General features: G+C 47.7%; 1 protein-coding gene across 1 annotated transcript in view; it reads left to right on the plus strand.

Moving 5' to 3' along the window:
- Nucleotides 1-4,980: 4,980 nt before the first annotated feature.
- Nucleotides 4,981-20,478, plus strand: part of PHLPP1 (PH domain and leucine rich repeat protein phosphatase 1) — a 108,739-nt gene continuing 93,241 nt past the window's right edge. Inside the window, exon 1 of the mRNA XM_069958123.1 lies at nt 4,981-6,171. Coding sequence (XP_069814224.1) covers nt 5,199-6,171 — 973 coding nt within the window. The 5' untranslated portion in view covers nt 4,981-5,198. The remainder of the gene's footprint in view (nt 6,172-20,478) is intronic.

The raw sequence follows: 20,478 nt of genomic DNA on the forward strand, positions 1-20,478 counted from the left end.
CAGACATACAGACACCAGCACACATGTATACAGACATACAGACACCAGCACACCAGGGCACGATGACGTTTGAACTTCTGCAACCTGGAGAAATCACCTGATATCACCTGCAGTCCTATGTAACACCACATAACACAGTGGTATCTCTGAGTACAGATAATGTAGTAGATTTCACCTGCAGTCCTATGTAACAGCACAGATAACACAGTGATATCTCTGAGTATAGATCATGTAGTAGATGTCACCTGCAGTCCTATGTAACAGCACAGATAACACAGTGATATCTCTGAGTACAGATAATGTAGTAGCTGTCACCTGCAGTCCTATGTAACACCACAGATAACACAGTGATATCTCTGAGTACAGATAATGTAGTAGCTGTCACCTCGGGGCGCCCCTACTAAATGATGTTCTACAAAATAAGAAAAGTGTCATACAGGGACTCACAGGTGACGTCTTCTTTGATCTGAGGCGTCACTTTCCCTTTTCCTCTCCATCCGGCCCACTCCTCCATGATGATTCCTTCCAGATACGTTTCATCCCCTTAGAACCTGCGAGACAAACAATTTAGGCTCCGCACATTTCTAGCAACTTCCTTTCCTTTCTCCCCCCTGTAGGCTCCCATAGTAACTGCGCTGTGTGGGATCCCCTGCTGTGCCCCCTGTATGTAGGATTCCCAGCTGTGCCCCCATGAGCTAATAATGCCCCTAGAGGTGGCCCCCATGAACTAATAATGCCCCCAGAGGTACCCCCATGCACTAATAATGCCCCCAGAGGTGCCCCATGAACTAATAATGCCCCCAGAGGTGCCCCCATATACTAATAATGCCCCCAGAGATGCCCCCATGAGCTAATAATGCTCCCAGAGGTGCCCCCATGAGCTAATAATGCCCCCAGAGGTGCCCCCATATACTAATAATGCCCCCAGAGGTGCCCCCATATACTAATAATGCCCCCAGAGGTGCCCCCATATACTAATAATGCCCCCAGAGGTGCCCCCATACACTAATAATGCCCCCAGAGGTGCCCCCATATACTAATAATGCCCCCAGAGGTGCCCCCATACACTAATAATGCCCCCAGAGGTGCCCCCATACACTAATAACGCCCCCAGAGGTGCCCCTAAAAAAAAAAAAACATCCTACTCACCTAATCCGCGCTGTGCAGGCAGCAGCTCTTCCTCCTCCTCTTCGGGCTCCATCTTGTGAGCCGCAGGGACGGGACTTCCGGCAGACGTGATGACGTCACATCATCACGCCTGCCGGAGGGGCACATGATCACGTCCCGGGCCTCCCATAGGCTGCTGGTATGAAGTGCCGGCAACCTATGGGAGAGAATACAGGAGGAGGACGCTGACAGGTCCTTCTCCTGTATTCTGATCGCTTTAATGTTCCGCCCACTGTGCGGGCGGAACATTAAAGCGATCAGTGCATCCGGAGAAGCTGCGTGGCCGCAGCTTTTCGGGATGCTCAAAAACAGGTGGCAAGGGGGACCGTGCGGACCCCCCTAGCGTAGCGGGCGGGGGGCGGCGGGCCCGCCGGGCCCCCCCCGTGTCTCTTAGGGTCCGGGCCCCATACGGCAGTACCACTTGTACTGCCCTATCGGCGGCCCTGCATGTAAGCATTCAGGCTGAATCATGAAGTAATAAAAGAATCAACGTAAATGTTCCTTTACATCATGAGGATGACCAGGTACCTTACCTGGGGAAGAGATGCACAAGGATGCCCTAAAGGAGGAAGACAAGGCAATGTTATACTTGAGATGAGCGCAACTTGAGCATGTTTGAGTCCGATCATTCGGACTGGCTGAAGAAGTTGGATGCAGCCCTAGGGAGCCTGGGAAAACTTGGATACAGCTACAGGCTACTTAGGGCAGCATCCAATGTCATCCACTGTTAATATAATGCCCAATATGGCCCCGTTCACACTGAGCAAGAATGTAGGAATTCCGCGGCGGAGCGCTCTGCCGTGCTCAGTGTCTCACTGTAGGTAAAGGAGAGGGCGCCTGCGCGCGTCCGCTTCCTCCCCTCTCCGCTCAAAGAAATTACATTTCTTTGAGCGGAGAGCGGCGGCAGCGGAGGAGCGCGGGTGCCCTCTTCTTCACTCACAGTCAGACACTAAGCACGGCGGGATTCCGCGGCGGAACGCTCCTTTAAAGTATAATTGTTTTGTGTGTAGTATAGGTAAGTGTATTCACATTACTTACTGACAGCAGCTCCCTGTGTACCCCATAGAGCTAAAATCAGACTCCCCTCCTCCGGTCCGTACTGCCCTGCTCTGTGGTGACTCTGTCCATAAGATGGCCGGCATTGAGGAGCATGTGACCATGCCCCGCCTCTAGTGTCCACCACTGAGCCTGTATATGTCTATGGAGGACACTGGAGGCGAGGCATGGTCACATGCTCCTCCATGTCAGCTATCTTATGGACAGAGTCACCACAGAGCAGGACAGCACAGCCTGGAGGAGGGGAGTCTGATTTTAGCTCTATGAGGTACACAGGGAACTGCTGTTACTTACGCTACAAACAAAACAATTTTACTTTACAGTGGCCAACCTCTTTAACCCCTTAGCGACCCATGACGTATCTAATACGTCATGGCGCCGGCGGGACCCCGCTCTGAACGGCGCTGATCCCGGCTGACACGTGCAGCCGGGCAGTGCCTCTATTAGCCGGTGCGGGTCCCGTTGCCGCGCCGGCTAATTAAGCCTCTAAGTGCAGCTGTCAAACCTGACAGCTGCACTTAGAGGCTTCAGACCTCACGTCCCTGGTGTCTAGTGGGACGGATCTAGTGGGAGATCCGTTCTTCTGCCCGTGCCGGGCCTCAGCGTCGGAATGACGCTGATCCCGGCTCGGCAATAGATTGCTATGGCCTGCAGCAGGCCATAGTAATCTATGACCGATCTAATCGATCTTTGCTGTGTATATACACAGCATTGAACTCTATGAGAGATCAGTGCTGTCTATATACAAGTCCCCCAGGGGGGCTTCTAGTTACAGTAAAAAAAAAAAAGTAAAAAAGTGTTTTTATTAATAAAAAATCCCCTCCCCTAATAAAAGTCCAAATCACCCCCCTTTTCCCATTTTATAAATATAAATTAATAAATAAATAAACATATTTAGTATCGCCGCGCGCGTAATCGCCCGAACTATTAATTAATCACATTCCTGATCTCGCACGGTAAACGGCGTCAGCGGCAAAAAATTCCAAAGTGCAAAATTGCGCATTTTTGGTCGCATCAAATCCAGAAAAAAATGTAATAAAAAACGATCAAAAAGTCGTATATGCGCAATCAAGGTACCGATAGAAAGAACACATCATGGCGCAAAAACTGACACCTCACACAGCCCCATAGACCAAAGGATAAAAGCGCTATAAGCCTGGGAATGGAGCGATTTTAACAAACGTATATTTGTTAACAATGGTTTGAATTTTTTACAGGCCATCAGATACAATATAAGTTATACATGTTACATATCATAGTAATCGTAACGACTTGAGGAACATGCATAACCAGTCAGTTTTACCATAGGACGGACAGCGTAAATGCAAAACTCCCCGAAATCAAAACAAATTCGTTTTTTTTTTTAATTTGACAGCGCAAATGATTTTTTTCCGGTTTCGCAGCATATGTTATGGAAAAATAATGCCTGTCATTGCAAAGTACAATTGGTTTCGCAAAAAATAAGCGCTCATATACGTCTCTAGGTAAAAAATTGCAAGCGCTATGGACTTTTAAACTTAAAATGGAATAAGCAAAAGCGCAAAAACGAAAATAGGCTTTGACCTTAAGTGGTTAAAGCATACGTGTCAGGAAGTCCGCTGACAGTATTCCTCTGTGCGTCTGGAAGTTTGGGTGTCTATGGATAAGAACACATTGGGGGAGAATTATCAAAGGGTGTAAACTTTAGACTGGTGCAAACTGGCTTCAGCAACCAATCACAGCTCCCCTTTCCTTTCACCAGAGCTGAAAGCTGAGCTGTGATTGGTTGCTGTGGGCAGTATACACCAGTCTAAATTTTACACCCTTTGATAAATCTCCCCCAATGTGACTGTAACGTACACAACCCCCATTCTTGTCCAATTGGCGTCAGATCCTATGATGGCCATTTTCCATTGTTCTGCTCCAATGAGAATAATAGAAAGCGCAATGGTAGTGAGAAACTTACTTAATGCAACAGTTAAAGGGGTTATCCAGCGCTACAAAACCATGGCCACTTTGCCCCCCTCTTGTCTACTGATTGGGTGGGGTTTGAAACTCAGTTCCATTTAAGTAAATGGAGCTTAATTGCAAATCACACCTGAACTGGAGACTAGAGCGGGACACTTAATTTGGAAAAGAACAGGGCCAATAGAGATGAATGTGACTCCAGCATGCTTCAGTCCGCTCGCTCAGCATTAGAATAGCGGTGGCTGAAGTTAGATGCAGTCCTGGGGAGTCCTGGAAAACATGGATACAGCCTATGACTACATCCATCTCAGTCAGCCACTGGTACTCAGAGCCGAGCATGCTCAAGTCCCGCTCATCTCTAATGGGTGACAACCATGGTCACGTCTATAGCAAACTTTCAAATGATGGCATCAGATACACTTGTTACAGTTGCTGTGTATTTTCCATGGCAGCTTCACCTCAGGCGCTACCTTCATGTGGCCTGCGCCAGGGGATACAACGGCACCCCTAGTTCAGCCACATTAGCGCGTCCAGAATCATGCCCGATAATATAAGGTACGTCCTCCCCCCTTCCCAGGACAATGGTTTCATCTGTCAGGCTGTGCAGCGCCTTCTTGACTTGGACTTGACTATATGAGGAGGGAGTCCGTCACATCATCCTCTGTGAGCGCTAGTGAGGAGACTAAAGGCCACACCCCGTACATTCCCGGCGGGATTCTACACAAGAACTACAAGTCCCGAGATGCCTAGCGCGCCTGTGACGTAGTGGACGTCAGAGTGACAGGCCTGGCGTTGTCCGGGCCCAGTGACAGGCTGCGTCCTCCCGCCGCCGCCGCTGCTGCTTAATATACATGAGCCTGGCTGGCAAGTCACACCCCTCAGTGTATGGAGCGGCGGGGCTGCCACTCTCCAGCAATTACCGACGGAGCGCTTGATCATCAACATTATGTCCGCGATGGCGCACTCCGGAGCCGGGGCACTTTAGACGGGGCCCCCGTGGGATGCTCGGGATTGGCCCGTAGACGCCGATGCTCGCTCTGGAAGGTTCCGCGTCACAGTCCATGGAGCCGGCGGTAGATGGGATCGTACCGCTAGCGGAGAAGAAGCGGCCGGGGATGGAGGGAGGCGCGACACTCGTGCTGCCCCCGGCCGGGACCTGCCAGGGCTCCTCCACCGCCAACTCCGCGCTGCTGCTGAGGAGGAGACGGCGGCTGAAGAGGAATCTGTCAGCGAACCCTGTGACGGCCACCGCCCCCTGCACCCTGGGGCCCGCCACCCCCGGCACCCGCAGCCTGGACAGGAAGACCCTGCTCAAGCACCGCCAGTGGGTGCAGCTGCAGCCGCCGGAGCGGGAGTGGGTGCGCGGGGAGCTGCGGAGGGGCTGCCTGCACATCTACGAGCGCTACTCGTCCCCCGGCCTCAGGCCGCTGCTCTGCACCCTGGACACCAGCGCCGGGGAGGTGGCTGCGCGGCTGCTGCGGCCGGGGGGCAGCTCGGTGCTGCGGGTGCTGGGCCAGACCCCCGGGGCTGCGGGCAGCTGTGAGGAGCGGGCCGCGGACGGGGAGCTCTTCTCGGGCTCCGGCACCTGGGTGGGCACCCCGCACAAACTGAGCCGCCCGGGCACCACCGACTGCTGGGACAGCGAGGAGCTGAGCGGCCTGCCCCCCGAGGAGCCCCGGAGCCCCGCCGTGTGCCAGGGACTGGAGCTCTTCCACTGCGGGGTCGCCTCCTCCTCCTCATCCTCCTCTGTGGAAGAACTGAGCGCCGAGCCGCCACCTGCAGCCGCGGTCACCGTCCCGGCCCGGCCGCTCAGCCCGGTGCAGCCCCGGGGCGCCCTGTACGTGCAGCTCCACGGGGAGAGCAGCCGCCGCCTGGAGCCGCACGAGAAGCCGCTGCTGGTGCAGAACGATTACCTCTTCCAGCTGGGATTCCGGGACCTGTGCCGGGTGCAGGAGGAGGGCATGGAGCCCGAGATCGGCTGTCTCATCCGCTTCTATGCAGGTACACCGGGGGCAGCACCGGGCCGGTCACTGCCGTACAGCGGGATACATGCCAGCACAGGGGCCATACATGCCAGTCCTCAGGGATACAGCAGGATACATGCCAGCACAGGGGCCATACATGCCAGTCCTCAGGGATACAGCAGGATACATGCCAGCACAGGGGCCATACATGCCAGTCCTCAGGGATACAGCAGGATACATGCCAGCACAGGGGCCATACATGCCAGTCCTCAGGGATACAGCAGGATACATGCCAGCACAGGGGCCATACATGCCAGTCCTCAGGGATACAGCAGGATACATGCCAGTCCTCAGGGATACAGCAGGATACATGCCAGCACAGGGGCCATACATGCCAGTCACAGCCATACAGCAGGATACATGCCAGCACCGGGGCCATACATGCCAGTCCTCAGGGATACAGCAGGATACATGCCAGCACAGGGGCCATACATGCCAGTCCTCAGGGATACAGCAGGATACATGCCAGTCCTCAGGGATACAGCAGGATACATGCCAGCACAGGGGCCATACATGCCAGTCACAGCCATACAGCAGGATACATGCCAGCACAGGGGCCATACATGCCAGTCACAGCCATACAGCAGGATACATGCCAGCACAGGGGCCATACATGCCAGTCACAGCCATACAGCAGGATACATGCCAGCACAGGGGCCATACATGCCAGTCACAGCCATACAGCAGGATACATGCCAGTCCTCAGGGCTACAGCCATACAGCAGGATACATGCCAGCACAGGCGCCATACATGCCAGTCACAGCCATACAGCAGGATACATGCCAATCATCATGGCTACAGCCATACAGTGCCATACATGCCAGTCACTGCCGTACAGCAGGATACATGCCAGCACAGGGGCCATACATGCCAGTCCTCAGGGATACAGCAGGATACATGCCAGCACAGGGGCCATACATGCCAGTCCTCAGGGATACAGCAGGATACATGCCAGCACAGGGGCCATACATGCCAGTCCTCAGGGATACAGCAGGATACATGCCAGCACAGGGGCCATACATGCCAGTCCTCAGGGATACAGCAGGATACATGCCAGCACAGGGGCCATACATGCCAGTCCTCAGGGATACAGCAGGATACATGCCAGCACAGGGGCCATACATGCCAGTCCTCAGGGATACAGCAGGATACATGCCAGTCCTCAGGGATACAGCAGGATACATGCCAGCACAGGGGCCATACATGCCAGTCACAGCCATACAGCAGGATACATGCCAGCACAGGGGCCATACATGCCAGTCACAGCCATACAGCAGGATACATGCCAGCACAGGGGCCATACATGCCAGTCACAGCCATACAGCAGGATACATGCCAGTCCTCAGGGCTACAGCCATACAGCAGGATACATGCCAGCACAGGCGCCATACATGCCAGTCACAGCCATACAGCAGGATACATGCCAATCATCATGGCTACAGCCATACAGTGCCATACATGCCAGTCACTGCCGTACAGCAGGATACATGCCAGCACCGGGGCCGGTCACTGCCGTACAGCAGGATACATGCCAGCATCGGGGCCGGTCACTGCCGTACAGCAGGATACATGCCAGTCCTCAGGACTATGGGATCTCTGCACTAGGCTTCTGGCCTCCAGTCCAGGGGACACTAGAGCTGGTAGTCCAGGAGCAGACATTGCATGGCACCTGGCATGAGCTGAGGGCATATAGCCTGGATCACTGTTCTCCAAGGTGTGACTTTCCAGCTGTAATTCCTGGGCAGTTGGAGACTATCCATGCTGGGAGATGTAGTTCTGCAGCAGCTGGAGAGCCACAGGTTGAGGAGCAGTGACCTGGATGGCTGGCACCATCCATAGTATTCAGCCACCCTGTCATTTAGAGTGGAGAGCCATGACTGGCATGAAGCTGTGAAGCAAAGACAAGCTGATTACTCAATGACCCAGGGTGGGTTGGCATTCCCAGTCAGTGGTGTATATACTTGGTTTCTGTCATATAGAGAGCAGGATTATTTCCAGTGATCTGCAGTGAGTTGGCATTGAGAGCACTTCTGTAATATAAAGAAGGGCTTAGCAACTGTGTGGAGACGTGCTGCTGATGACTGTCCTGCCATCTAGAAGTGGCAAACAGGGTATGAGACTGCTGTATAAGCTCGTCTGTAACCAGGTACCCCCTGGCACTATCTCTGGTCTTGGTGGTCAGGACTGGGTATAGCAGTGGTTGGCTCGTGTGTTGGTGGAATTGGAGGAGAATGGAGGAAGCGTGGTGCGGTCACTGGCTATCAGCACATTCCTGCCTGGTGCTATTAATCATTAATGCATTGACAAATATTTGGATGTGCTTTGGCCTTGTGTTCTGTCACCTTCACTAGCTAGTTATATGGGGATGGTGGCCTCATAGGAAAGCACGGCCGCTCACTAAGGGACAGTCAAGGCTTGGGGCAGATTTTACCAAATATAAAGGCAAAAGCAAATAAGGTGTTTCCTGGAAAATGAAAGCTGTAATCTGGTTGTTTTCGGCAACTGCTCCATTGTAGTTTTGCACAAGGATTGATGTATTTCCCCCCCCCCCCCCCCCCCCAAAGTGTTTAACCCATTGGTCTCCAAACAGCTGCCCTCCAGCTGTTGCCATACTACATTTCCCATCATGCCTTGACAGCCAAATCCAAAGCTTTAGCTGTCAGGGCATGAGGGGAATTGTGGTTTTGCAACAGCTGGAGGGCCGCAGTTTGGAGATCCATGTTTTAGCCTTGGGGTACTATTACACGGAACGATAATCGGCCGAATCGATTATCGCTCCATGTAAAAATACAACGATCAGCCGATGACAACGATCATCGGCTGATCGTTGATATAGGTTTGGACCTATTTTTGTTGGGTGCCGTCCGCGCAGCGCTACGTGTAATAGCGGTGCGCGGCTGGCGACTGACGATATACATTACCTATCCACGTTCCAGGGCTGCTGCTGCGGTCTTCTTCTCCCCAGGTCCTGCGCTTTTTAGCTTCAGAGTGGCCTGTCAGCTGACAGGCCGCCCGGCCAATCCCAGCCGCGGGGGTCCCGACCTGTGATTGGCTGAGCGGCCTGTCACCTGACAGGCCACTCAGAAGTTAGAGCGTGCGGGACCCAGGGAGAAGACCGCAGCAGCCCTGAAACGTGGATAGGTATTGTATATTGTTAAGCAAGGGCTGCAAGGACATCGGTAACGATGTCCCTGCAGCCCTTGTTTAACGATTATCGGGTCGTGTAATAGGTCCAGTAAACGAGCGACGATCTATCAGATCGCTGCTCGTTTACAGGTATTATCGGACCCCCATCGGCCCGTGTAATACCACCCTTAGATTACTACCCCCTATGTTGGATTTACCTTTGGCAAATCCTTAACGTGTTAACATACCCAAAGACAGCTCCAGCTGTTACAAAACTACAACTCCCCTCATGCCCTGACAGACTGCAGCTGCCCATAAAGTGCTGATACATCTATAAATCTTCAAAAGAAGAATAGAAAAATAGCATGTACAGTGGTACCTTGGTTTAAGAGTAACTTGGTTTAAGAGCGTTTTGGTTTAAGAGCTCACAGTTTTTCAAAATTGTGACTTGGTTTAAGAGCATTGTTTTGGTTTAAGAGCTCCCTGTACTAGGTGGGAGCGCGAGTTGGGGAGAGACATGGTCTATATAGCGGGGTCTACAGCCCTGTACTCTAACCCAGGAAGTCTCCCTTGCCTTCCAAATCATAGCAGATCCACTTCAGGCTGGGGCTTACATCAGGGGACAGAACTGTGGAGGTAATCTCTTCATAGCTGTAACCCCTCTCTCCCCGGACAGAGTGCTGCATGTATGTACCCACATCTGTACTGCTGGGTCCTTCATGCTCCTTGCAGTCTCTGTCAATCCTGATTGGTCCATGCTGAGCACACACCCCTTCTCCATTGCTGTCATGTGACCACACAGACCTCTGACAGCAGCCCTGCTCCTCTATTCTAGCATGTTGTACTACGCTACTGCATTATAGGGATCTGCAGTTCCACCCTGTATCTACAAACTGCTGCTGTGTTTCAGGTTTATGCACTTATTATACATTTTACTCCACATGCTGATTGCTATACTGCACAGTAACCTATAATATCACATATTCAGCTGTTTATAAATGTCTGTTTCATTTGTCTTACATGTTATTCAAAATATAAAATCATTATTTTTGGGGAGTGGAACCAATTGTCTGCATATCAGTGATTTCTTATGGGAAAATTTGCTTTGGTTTAAGAGTGGATTTGGATTACAAGCAAAGTCCCAGAACGAATTATGCTCGTAATCCAAGGCACCACTGTACTTCCAGCTAACTGCTATCTCACCCAATCCCTGTGTACACGTGAATTATCGGCTGGGCTAAATGGTTGTGTTCTTAAAGAGGAACTATCACTTCAGGACCACGGCAGGATACACTGAAAAAAATCTTACAGGTGGACAGCTAGATTCTTCCTGCAGCCCTTTGCTTTAATCCGTTGTCATCCGTCCACCTCCTATTTCATGTAGAGACGTGCACCCGACGGCAGATTGACAGATCGAGGCACACTATGGAATTTCCGCAGAGACTTCAAGCTGATTCCAGTACTTGCAGTTCCCTCTGTTCCATAGACTCAATGATATTTGCCAGCGGATTCCGTCATCAGCCCAAAGAATTGATTATGTGTAGTGGCCCTTTTACACCAACAGATTATCTGACTTATTTTTTATGAGCCAAAGCCAGGAATGGACTATAAACAGAGAACAGGTTATAAAGGAAAGACTGAGATTTCTCCTCTTTTCAAATCCATTCCTGGCTTTGGCTTAAAAAAAATCTGTCAGATTATCTGTTGGTGTAATAGGGCCCTATAGCAAAGTGAGGCTGTGTTCAGAAAATGTTCATGCCAGCAGTTTTACCCCAATAGCTGGGCGATATTGGCAGGATTATTGGGGGAGAAATGGGGACATGGTTTTCACTGTGCTCAGAGTGCAATCTGAACGCATATGTGGAAAGACAACCTTAAAGGGAATCCGTCAGCTCCTGGGCACTACCTAAGGTGCTGACAGTGTGCTGTAGCTGGCAGTCCCCCAGTGAGCATGGTGCCTTTTTGGTAATTTTCCGTGCAGCGGATTATGTACAATCTTATGTCTCCTACTGTCACAGAGCTGTTGTTCGTGCCACACTTGTCATGCATTCCTCCTCCCTCTTCATGAATAATCAATGCTGCCCGGCCTCCTGCTCGCTCAGCTGTCAGCTGATTGCAGATCAGTCCTCTGTAGGCAGGATATCTCTGAAAGAATCTCTCCTCCCTAATGTGTTGGAGCTGTGGTCTAGGGGTAACTCATCTGTCTAGAGACCAGCCAGAAGTTCATTCTCTGGTTCGAATCCCCTGATGGAAATTAAATAGATGTCTTTTTTTTTCTCATTATTGTATCATTTTTAAGGCTACATTCACACACAGTATTTTTGCTCAGTATTTTGGAACCAAAACCAGGAGTGGATTGAGAACACAGAAAGGCTATGTTCTCACACTGTTGAAACTGAGCAGATGGCCGTCATTTAATGGCAAATATCGAACGTTGTTTTTTTTTTGTTTTTTTTCTTTAAAACAGAAATTATTTGCCATTAAATTACAGCCATCCACTCAATTTCAACAGTGTGAGAACATAGCCTTTCTGTGTTTTCAATCCACTTCTGGTTTCGGTTGCAAAATACTGACCAAAATACTGAGCAAAAATACTGTGTGTGAACATCGCCTTAAAAATGATACAATAATGAGGAAAAAAAACAATCTATTTAATTTCCATCAGGGGATTCGAACAAGAGAACAAACTGCTGTCAGGTCTCTAGACAGGTGAGTTACCCCTAGACCACAGCTCATTACATTACAGAGGAAAGATTCTTTCAGACATAACCTGCCTACAGAGGACTGATCTGCAATCAGCTGACAGCTGAGCGAGCAGGAGGCCGGGCAGCATTGATTATTCATGAAGAGGGAGGAGGATGCATGCCAAGTGTGGCACGAGCAACAGCTCTGTGACAGTAGGAGACATAAGATTGTACATAATCCACTGCACGGAAAATTACCAAAAAGGCACCATGCTTACTGGGGGGCTGCCAGCTACAGCACACTGTAAGCACCTTCGTGCCCGGGAGCAGACGGATTCCCTTTAAAAGCCAAGGAGTCTTAAAGGAGAAGTCAGGCGAAAATTTTTATTAAAATATTGTATTGCCCCCCCCTAACGTTATACAAATCACCAATATACACTTATTACGGGAAATGCTTATATATTGCTTTTTTCACTGCACTTACTACTTCATCAAGGCTTCACTTCCTGGATAACATGGTGATGTCACGACCCGACTCCCAGAGCTGTGCGGCTGTGGCTGCTGGAGAGGATGATGGCAGGGGGACACTGAGGGACACAGGGCACTGGAGGGACACTGAGCATCCCCCTGCCATCATCCTATCCAGCAGCCACGCACAGCTCTGGGAGTCGTGAAATCACCATTTTATCCAGGCAATGAAGCCTTGATACAGGGCAGGGAAAAGATAAGTGCAGGGAAAGAAAAGCACTTTTCTAATAAGTGTATATTGATTTGTATAACTTTGGGGGTGGGGTATGGCAATACAATACTTTTAATAAAAATTTTCGCTGCACTTCTCCTTTAATGTAATGCACTGTGAGCCAGGTAGCCAGCGCACCTAGACATTTGCTGCTGGAGCTGATGTCTGTATACATTTTTATTGCTGGTCCTTTTAAAAGGGGCAAACTGGCTCCTGGAGTGGTCTAACTGGCTTCCGAATTCCAAAATATTCTGCGTTTTCTAGGATGTGGCCTGAAACAAGTTTTTATCCTGCTGAAATCTGGTGTTTGCTCCTTAGATAAGTGGCAGACAATACTTGTTTTCATGTGTTTGCTCTGTCCTGTGTTGCTTGTCTGAACAGCAGAAGAATGTAGGCAGCAGGGCAAATAACCGAAGCCCTGCTATGTTTTTTGGGGCAACTCTATCCAAATGAATTCAGAATCTAGAATTCATCACTTAAAGGGGTTGTCAAAATTAGAAATTTGGCCAAATTGGGCCATTCTGAGAGGAATGCTACACCTAGAATCCAAAGAGAGAACATCTTTTTCCTTGCTCTTTTACTATTCTGTGGCACAAGAGCCAAACCTGAACAATATATAAATAGCACTCATCATGACAAGTGCTTCCACCACTACAGCTCTATGGATAGTTACCCAACTTTCCTGAGCTGCTGAATGGCAAATCTGCCCAGTTATGCAGCGATTTTACCTTTCTTATACTGCTGGATAATTAAGGATATTTGCCTTTCAGGAGCCTTGAAAAGCTGTGTCATAGCCAATGTGGTGACTGGGTATGTAGTACATAGGGACTGTTAGCTTTATACTATGTATAGGTATTTGTACATATTGTATGGCGTGTGAACACCATTACATCTGTGCAGAGGGCTGTCTTTTTCCCAGACTGCAGGAGTTCTAAAGTTGCCCACTTGTAGTGATCAATCCCCTGGTAAAGGGGAGGTTGTCATCCAGCTTTTGCAGAAGGCATTGGTAAATCCCCAACTCTAATGTTGTAGAAAGTAGATTTTCCACACAGGAGCCTGGAAAAGCTGGGTAAATGTGTTTGTGTAGTCGTAAAGAATATAATGACCATGTTAAAACTGTTACAAATCCTTCAAACTGTAGCGTAGCAAGGCAGACTTGTCTTTTAAGATTTTTATTAGAGGTAATGCATATTCAGATCCCCTTCTTGCTCCCAAATTGTGCCATAGGTAGGAAGATTTGCTTTTCATAAGAGATGTTCACTTTCTCAGCAAACTGCTGTTTTTGTTTTGTTTTTGCCAAAACTAGAACCTTCTAGCCACAGTTGGTTACGGTAACTTTACAAATGGCATATGCATACAACTATGGCTAGGCTCACACTGTGCGTTTCTATCACACTACATTTAGTTTTATTAATGAGCATTTTACGCAACATAGTTAAGGCTGGGTTCACACTAACGTTTTTCTTATTTGCTAATGGATCCATCCAAAGGATAAGCAAAAAACTGATGAGCAGACTGGTGCAAACTGATTGCAAAATGTTTTTTTTCATTGTCTGTTTGCATTTTGGCTTTAAAAAACTGACTTTTGTCCATCAGTTTGCATCAGTTAGCTTCAGTTAGCATCCGTTTTTCTATCAGCTTATTTTTCTTCTTTGGTTTCTCACTTCTTCTGCGCATGCTCAGTGAAATAACTGATGAAAACTGTTAACTTGCAAACGGACGTCAACTGAAATACCTTCAGTTTAGATCCGTCCTCATTGACTATAATGTGAAAAAAAAAACGGAAGTGCACTTTCCGTTCCTGATCCGTTTTTTCAAACTGAGGGAAAAGAAACTGCATGCAGGATTTTTCTTTCCGTTCACAGAAACGGATCACTGATGGAATACATGCAAACGGAGCACAAATATGACAAACGGAGCACAATAAAAATACATAGAAATGAATGGAGTGTTAGACGGATCAGTCAGATTCCGTTTGTTATTTAAAAACGGAACAGCTAAAAGGAACTGTGGCGGAGAGAAAAAAGTCAGTGTGAACCCAGCCTAACTATGCTTTTGCGTACATTAAAAAAAACAAAAAAAAAACCTTTGAGCTACATGTTTTGCCTAGCCATGTTTGTTATAATCAAGGGGGATAAGGCTTCAGCCTCTTTAGTGAGTGTTTGGTTTCACTTGTGCTGCCTTGGGGAAAGGGCTCTTCCTGTGCCTGTAATGCTGCCTATTTCTAGGAAATATGGTGCTGCTGAGTATGTGAGCTGGGCTATGTTCACATCACCATTGGTTCTTTTAATGTTCAGCTCTGTTAAATAGTGGCCCCAAAGGTTGATACTCCTGATGGCCTCTATTGACTTGAATAGGGTCTGGAATTTTACCAGGTAAATTACTACGGCCTACTCCACAGTTTTCTAAAGAACTCTTGACAGGATGTACAAAAGGCCTTAGCAGTGCAAAATGGCTTCTCAGCTACTTAGAAACCAGTTTCTGGGTTTGTGCCACTACAAGCCAGCCATCTTGGCTAGTGTTCACTGAGCTTACTATGTAGCTTAGTGTCACTTCCTAGGCCCTTCCCAGTCTCCCTTTCATTATATGTTCTGCCTGGTTGTCACTTGAGATGATGATTTGTAGGAATTAGCCATGGTATTTGTTCATGATGCTCATAAAGGACTAGAAATGAGCCATGGTCCTTTCATTTCCCTGTGAGCTAGGAATCCTAATAGTGAGTCATGACTGTTTACTAATGCAGTGCAGGTGATGTCAGTGACCTGTAAACTTATATAATCTCCGCTGTATGGGAAAGGGCTTCTCTCTCTCTCTCTCTCTCTCTCTCTCTCTCTCTCTCTCTCTCTCTCTCTCTCTCTCTCTCTCTCTCTCTCTCTCTCTCTCTCTCTCTCTCTCTCTCTCTCTCTGTATTGTAATGCAGCGTGTACAATGCCACTCGAATACAAACATAGGTTGTCAGCAGAAGACCACTTGGTTCGTCTAGTCTGCCCTTATTTTAGGATGGATATGTTTATCCCAGGCAGGTTTACATTCAGTTACTGTAGATTTATCTACCACATCTGCTGGAAGTTTATTCCAAGCATCTACTACTCTTTCAGAAAAGTAATATTTTCCCATTGTTTCTGATCTTCCCCCAACTAACCTCAGATCATGTATCTTTGTTCATGTGTTCATTTCTTTTTTTAATAAAAACTGTCCAGGGGGAATTTATGGTATGTTCACACTAAGGAATAGGCAAGGAATTTTAAGCTGAATTTGCACTTAATTTTACATGTATTCTGATTTAAAATATGTACAAAGTAATGTCCCATTGTATTCAATGCAAAAGGACGCTGGTTGACCTCAGGGAGATCAACCAAAACACCGCAGAGACACCATCACGTGTCTCAACGTCAGTGTATTCTAGAACATTGCCCCCTGGGAAATCAAATATGCAAAAGAACACTGCAGAGACACCATCACATGTCTCGACGTCAGTGAACTAGCCAGACCTTCCCTCCGGGAAGGAACAACCAAGCCAAAGCGTTCTCCAGTCAAGGAAACCACCTCAGCAAGGTATCCATCCACAGACAGCTGTTTCGGGGTTTTTGCCCCTCATCAGTGTGGAGTAGGTTTCTGGCTAGTGGGAGCAATGACTAGTAAGTGCATGCAAAAGGACGCTGGTTGACCTCAGGGAGATCAACCAAAACACCGCAGAGACACCATCACGTGTCTCAACGTCAGTGTATTCTAGAACATTGCCCCCTGGGAAATCAAATATGCAAAAGAACACTGCAGAGACACCATCACATGTCTCGACGTCAGTGAACTAGCCAGACCTTCCCTCCGGGAAGGAACAACCAAGCCAAAGCGTTCTCCAGTCAAGGAAACCACCTCAGCAAGGTATCCATCCACAGACAGCTGTTTCGGGGTTTTTGCCCCTCATCAGTGTGGAGTAGGTTTCTGGCTAGTGGGAGCAACAGTGTGGAGTAGGTTTCTGGCTAGTGGGAGCAAAAACCCCGAAACAGCTGTCTGTGGATGGATACCTTGCTGAGGTGGTTTCCTTGACTGGAGAACGCTTTGGCTTGGTTGTTCCTTCCCGGAGGGAAGGTCTGGCTAGTTCACTGACGTCGAGACATGTGATGGTGTCTCTGCAGTGTTCTTTTGCATATTTGATTTCCCAGGGGGCAATGTTCTAGAATACACTGACGTTGAGACACGTGATGGTGTCTCTGCGGTGTTTTGGTTGATCTCCCTGAGGTCAACCAGCGTCCTTTTGCATGCACTTACTAGTCATTGCTCCCACTAGCCAGAAACCTACTCCACACTGATGAGGGGCAAAAACCCCGAAACAGCTGTCTGTGGATGGATACCTTGCTGAGGTGGTTTCCTTGACTGGAGAACGCTTTGGCTTGGTTGTTCCTTCCCGGAGGGAAGGTCTGGCTAGTTCACTGACGTCGAGACATGTGATGGTGTCTCTGCAGTGTTCTTTTGCATATTTGATTTCCCAGGGGGCAATGTTCTAGAATACACTGACGTTGAGACACGTGATGGTGTCTCTGCGGTGTTTTGGTTGATCTCCCTGAGGTCAACCAGCGTCCTTTTGCATGCACTTACTAGTCATTGCTCCCACTAGCCAGAAACCTACTCCACACTGATGAGGGGCAAAAACCCCGAAACAGCTGTCTGTGGATGGATACCTTGCTGAGGTGGTTTCCTTGACTGGAGAACGCTTTGGCTTGGTTGTTCCTTCCCGGAGGGAAGGTCTGGCTAGTTCACTGACGTCGAGACATGTGATGGTGTCTCTGCAGTGTTCTTTTGCACCATTGTATTCAATGGCTGCAGAAAATAAAAGAAATTTGAGTCAAAATAATTGAAATGTCAATTCTTTGGGTGGATTCTGCTAGAGAAATCGTTGGTGCTTTTAATTTCCATTTTGTGCGTGAATTCCGCACCAATTCCACACTGATTCTGTGCCAACACAAGAAGAGGAAATTTTCCTTCCCTATTCCTCTGTTTGAACAAACCTTAGTTTTAAACAGGTTTTTTTATGTATATTTGTTGCATATTTATAGCAAAGGCTGATTTACGCAAAACTCTTTCAGCTTTCTGCTGCTACAATACTTGAAATGTTTTACCACAACTCCTTAGGAGTGAAATTTACTTTGACTCTTGCAGTGGTAGCAGATTTATCAAATTTAACCTTGTCCAGAGCAGTGCTATGTAAGTAAGTGGCTGTTGGTTTAGATCACGAGTTCTTGTTCTTTGTTTGTTGGCTACTGAAAACCATAAAACATAAATGAAGCATGATGGTATGACTGTTCCAATGTTGGCAACTTTTCATTCATTAATAAAACCTGAAACTACAACTCCATGTTACTGTCCCTGGTGTCGTATAATTCAGCTTTAGTTTTTGGATATTGCCTTGGATAAACTAAACAGACTTGGTGCGTATACTACCCAATGACTCTTATCTATAGCCTGCACAGATGTTGAGTTTGTTCCGTCAATTAAGCGTTCATGCTCTAGTAGGACTGTAATGAAGTATCTGTCACACATCCATGTTCTAGGGATTGTACCGTCTCAGTTTGTCATTCAGTAACTATTACACTGTGCTGCTATGTAAACAGGAGAAATCCCCTTGCATAACATTATATGATGTTACAGTGGGCTTTCACTGAAGTTTGTTGGGAATATAGAAGATTTTAGTTATCCGATGGGAGCTGACGCCTCAGAATAGGCAGGCAACTGTGACCGTTCTCCGGTGGTTTTCATGTGTATTAGTTGGGGCATATGAGGTCATAAAAAAAGGAATGCCCTTAAAATGAACAGTCTAGTCATCATATAATATACATTGTTACCCGTACAGTGGTCATTGAGGTAGAAATGTGTGGCCTCCCAATGATGACTATTGCTTTCATGGGGTCACAGTAGTTAGCTTACATATAGGAAAGGACTTGGGACAGCCCACTTTTATAGCATGCCTGTACTTAATACCTGCATAGTGATTTTGGTGCCCTCTCTGGGATTCCCCACATGGTACATGGCTATTTCTCACTTTGCTGATTTCCCCTTTACTCTTTTGGTCAGTGATGGGACAGCACCTAGTCCTGTCTCTGCCATGACACAGGCTGTGGTATGGATTACATAGAGGCTTATTGATGTGCAGGGTTTATATCCTCTCTGCTCACACAGCATATTGCAGCTAGCAGTAGGATCACTGCTACAACAACTGAATCAGTGAACGGCTGATAATTCTGTGTAAAGAGAGGGGATTAAACTCTGAAGGCAGCTCTGTGTACGTAGTAAGAACATGCCTACTCCTGTGCATTGTATTGGTCTCTGCTTCTAGAAAGGGAATCCCTTTAACAAGCAGTGGATAGCAATTTACCAGTGAGACACCAAGTGACTGAGACTGTAAATTAGGGTGTCTTTTGTTAAATGGGCACTGTTATAACTTTTTAAGATCATCAGGGGATGTCATATAAAGCAAGTTTGCAATTTACCTTTAAAAAATAAATAAATAAAAAATAGTTATATTGCCATAAAACAAAGCCATACTTGGAGCCCTATTACACAAAACTATTATCGGCCATATTTGGCTGATTACTTGTCATTTCGATGTCGACTGGTTGTCTTTCTGAGACTAGTGAGGGGGGTGGGCACCACAATAATGGTCTGATAAAGTGGAGTGCAGCCTACTACCCTATGTAATTATAATACATGCAAAGAAAGAGGGAGAGGAAAAACATAGGGTAAAAAAGTAAGGCGCACACTTGAAATAACAAAATATAAATAAGCTTTATTAGTACCGGCTACACAAAAAGAGATTAAAAACATTAAAAACCAAAAAACCGCATCCTCCTATAATATGGGAGGTTGCTACCTGCTACATAGATGAGCTCAATAAGCCATAAGAGGACTACAAAAAATGTAAATACATAAGCAAAAAAATGAAAAACACTGTAAAAAATAAATAATACCAACTGAGTAAAGAAGTCCCTATGTGGCAGGAAAGATGGTAACCCCATTTGGTAACCCCAGCTGGTTGTCTTTCAGCGTGTTCTAATATCCTGATGACGATAGCCACCGTCTGCTTTTTTTTTTTTTTTTTTTTACTCCATGGAATACGAGCAGCAGACTGCCCATGGCTTTAGAGAAAATTTTCCTGGGTTAAAAAGTAGTCTTATATGCAGGAAAATACAGTAAGTAAAGCTTTGTTTTTAAGCATAACTAAAAAAATTGTGCAAATTGCGCAAACATGCTTTATTTAACATCCTGTTAAGATTTTGAGTAAGTTACAACAGGTATCCTTTATTATGTAAAGATGAGTGAGTCCAGTAGTTCAGCATTTGAATACTGGTGGCTGAAGAAGTTGGTACAACCCTAAGGGCGGGTTCACACTACGGAATTCTCGCGGACAATGTCCACGGAATTCCGTCAGCTGTCCGCCTGCACAGGCACGCGCCTTTCCGCTGGCTCCATAGACACCATTCTATGGGCCGGCGTATTCCGCGATCCGCTGAAAGAAGTGACATGACACTTCTTTCAGCGTATAGCGGAATACGCCGGCCCATAGAATGGTGTCTATGGGGCCGGCGGAAAGGCGCCCAGAAGTGCGGGCAGACAGCTGACGGAATTCCGCGGACATTGTCCGCGAGCATTCCGTAGTGTGAACCCACCCTAAGTCTGCCAGTTGTATATCTCGCACACCTTTAGGGTACAAACACACGCAGCAGATACGCAGCAGATTTG

This window comes from Dendropsophus ebraccatus, chromosome 2 (assembly GCF_027789765.1).
Source record: "Dendropsophus ebraccatus isolate aDenEbr1 chromosome 2, aDenEbr1.pat, whole genome shotgun sequence".
NCBI lineage: Eukaryota > Metazoa > Chordata > Amphibia > Anura > Hylidae > Dendropsophus > Dendropsophus ebraccatus.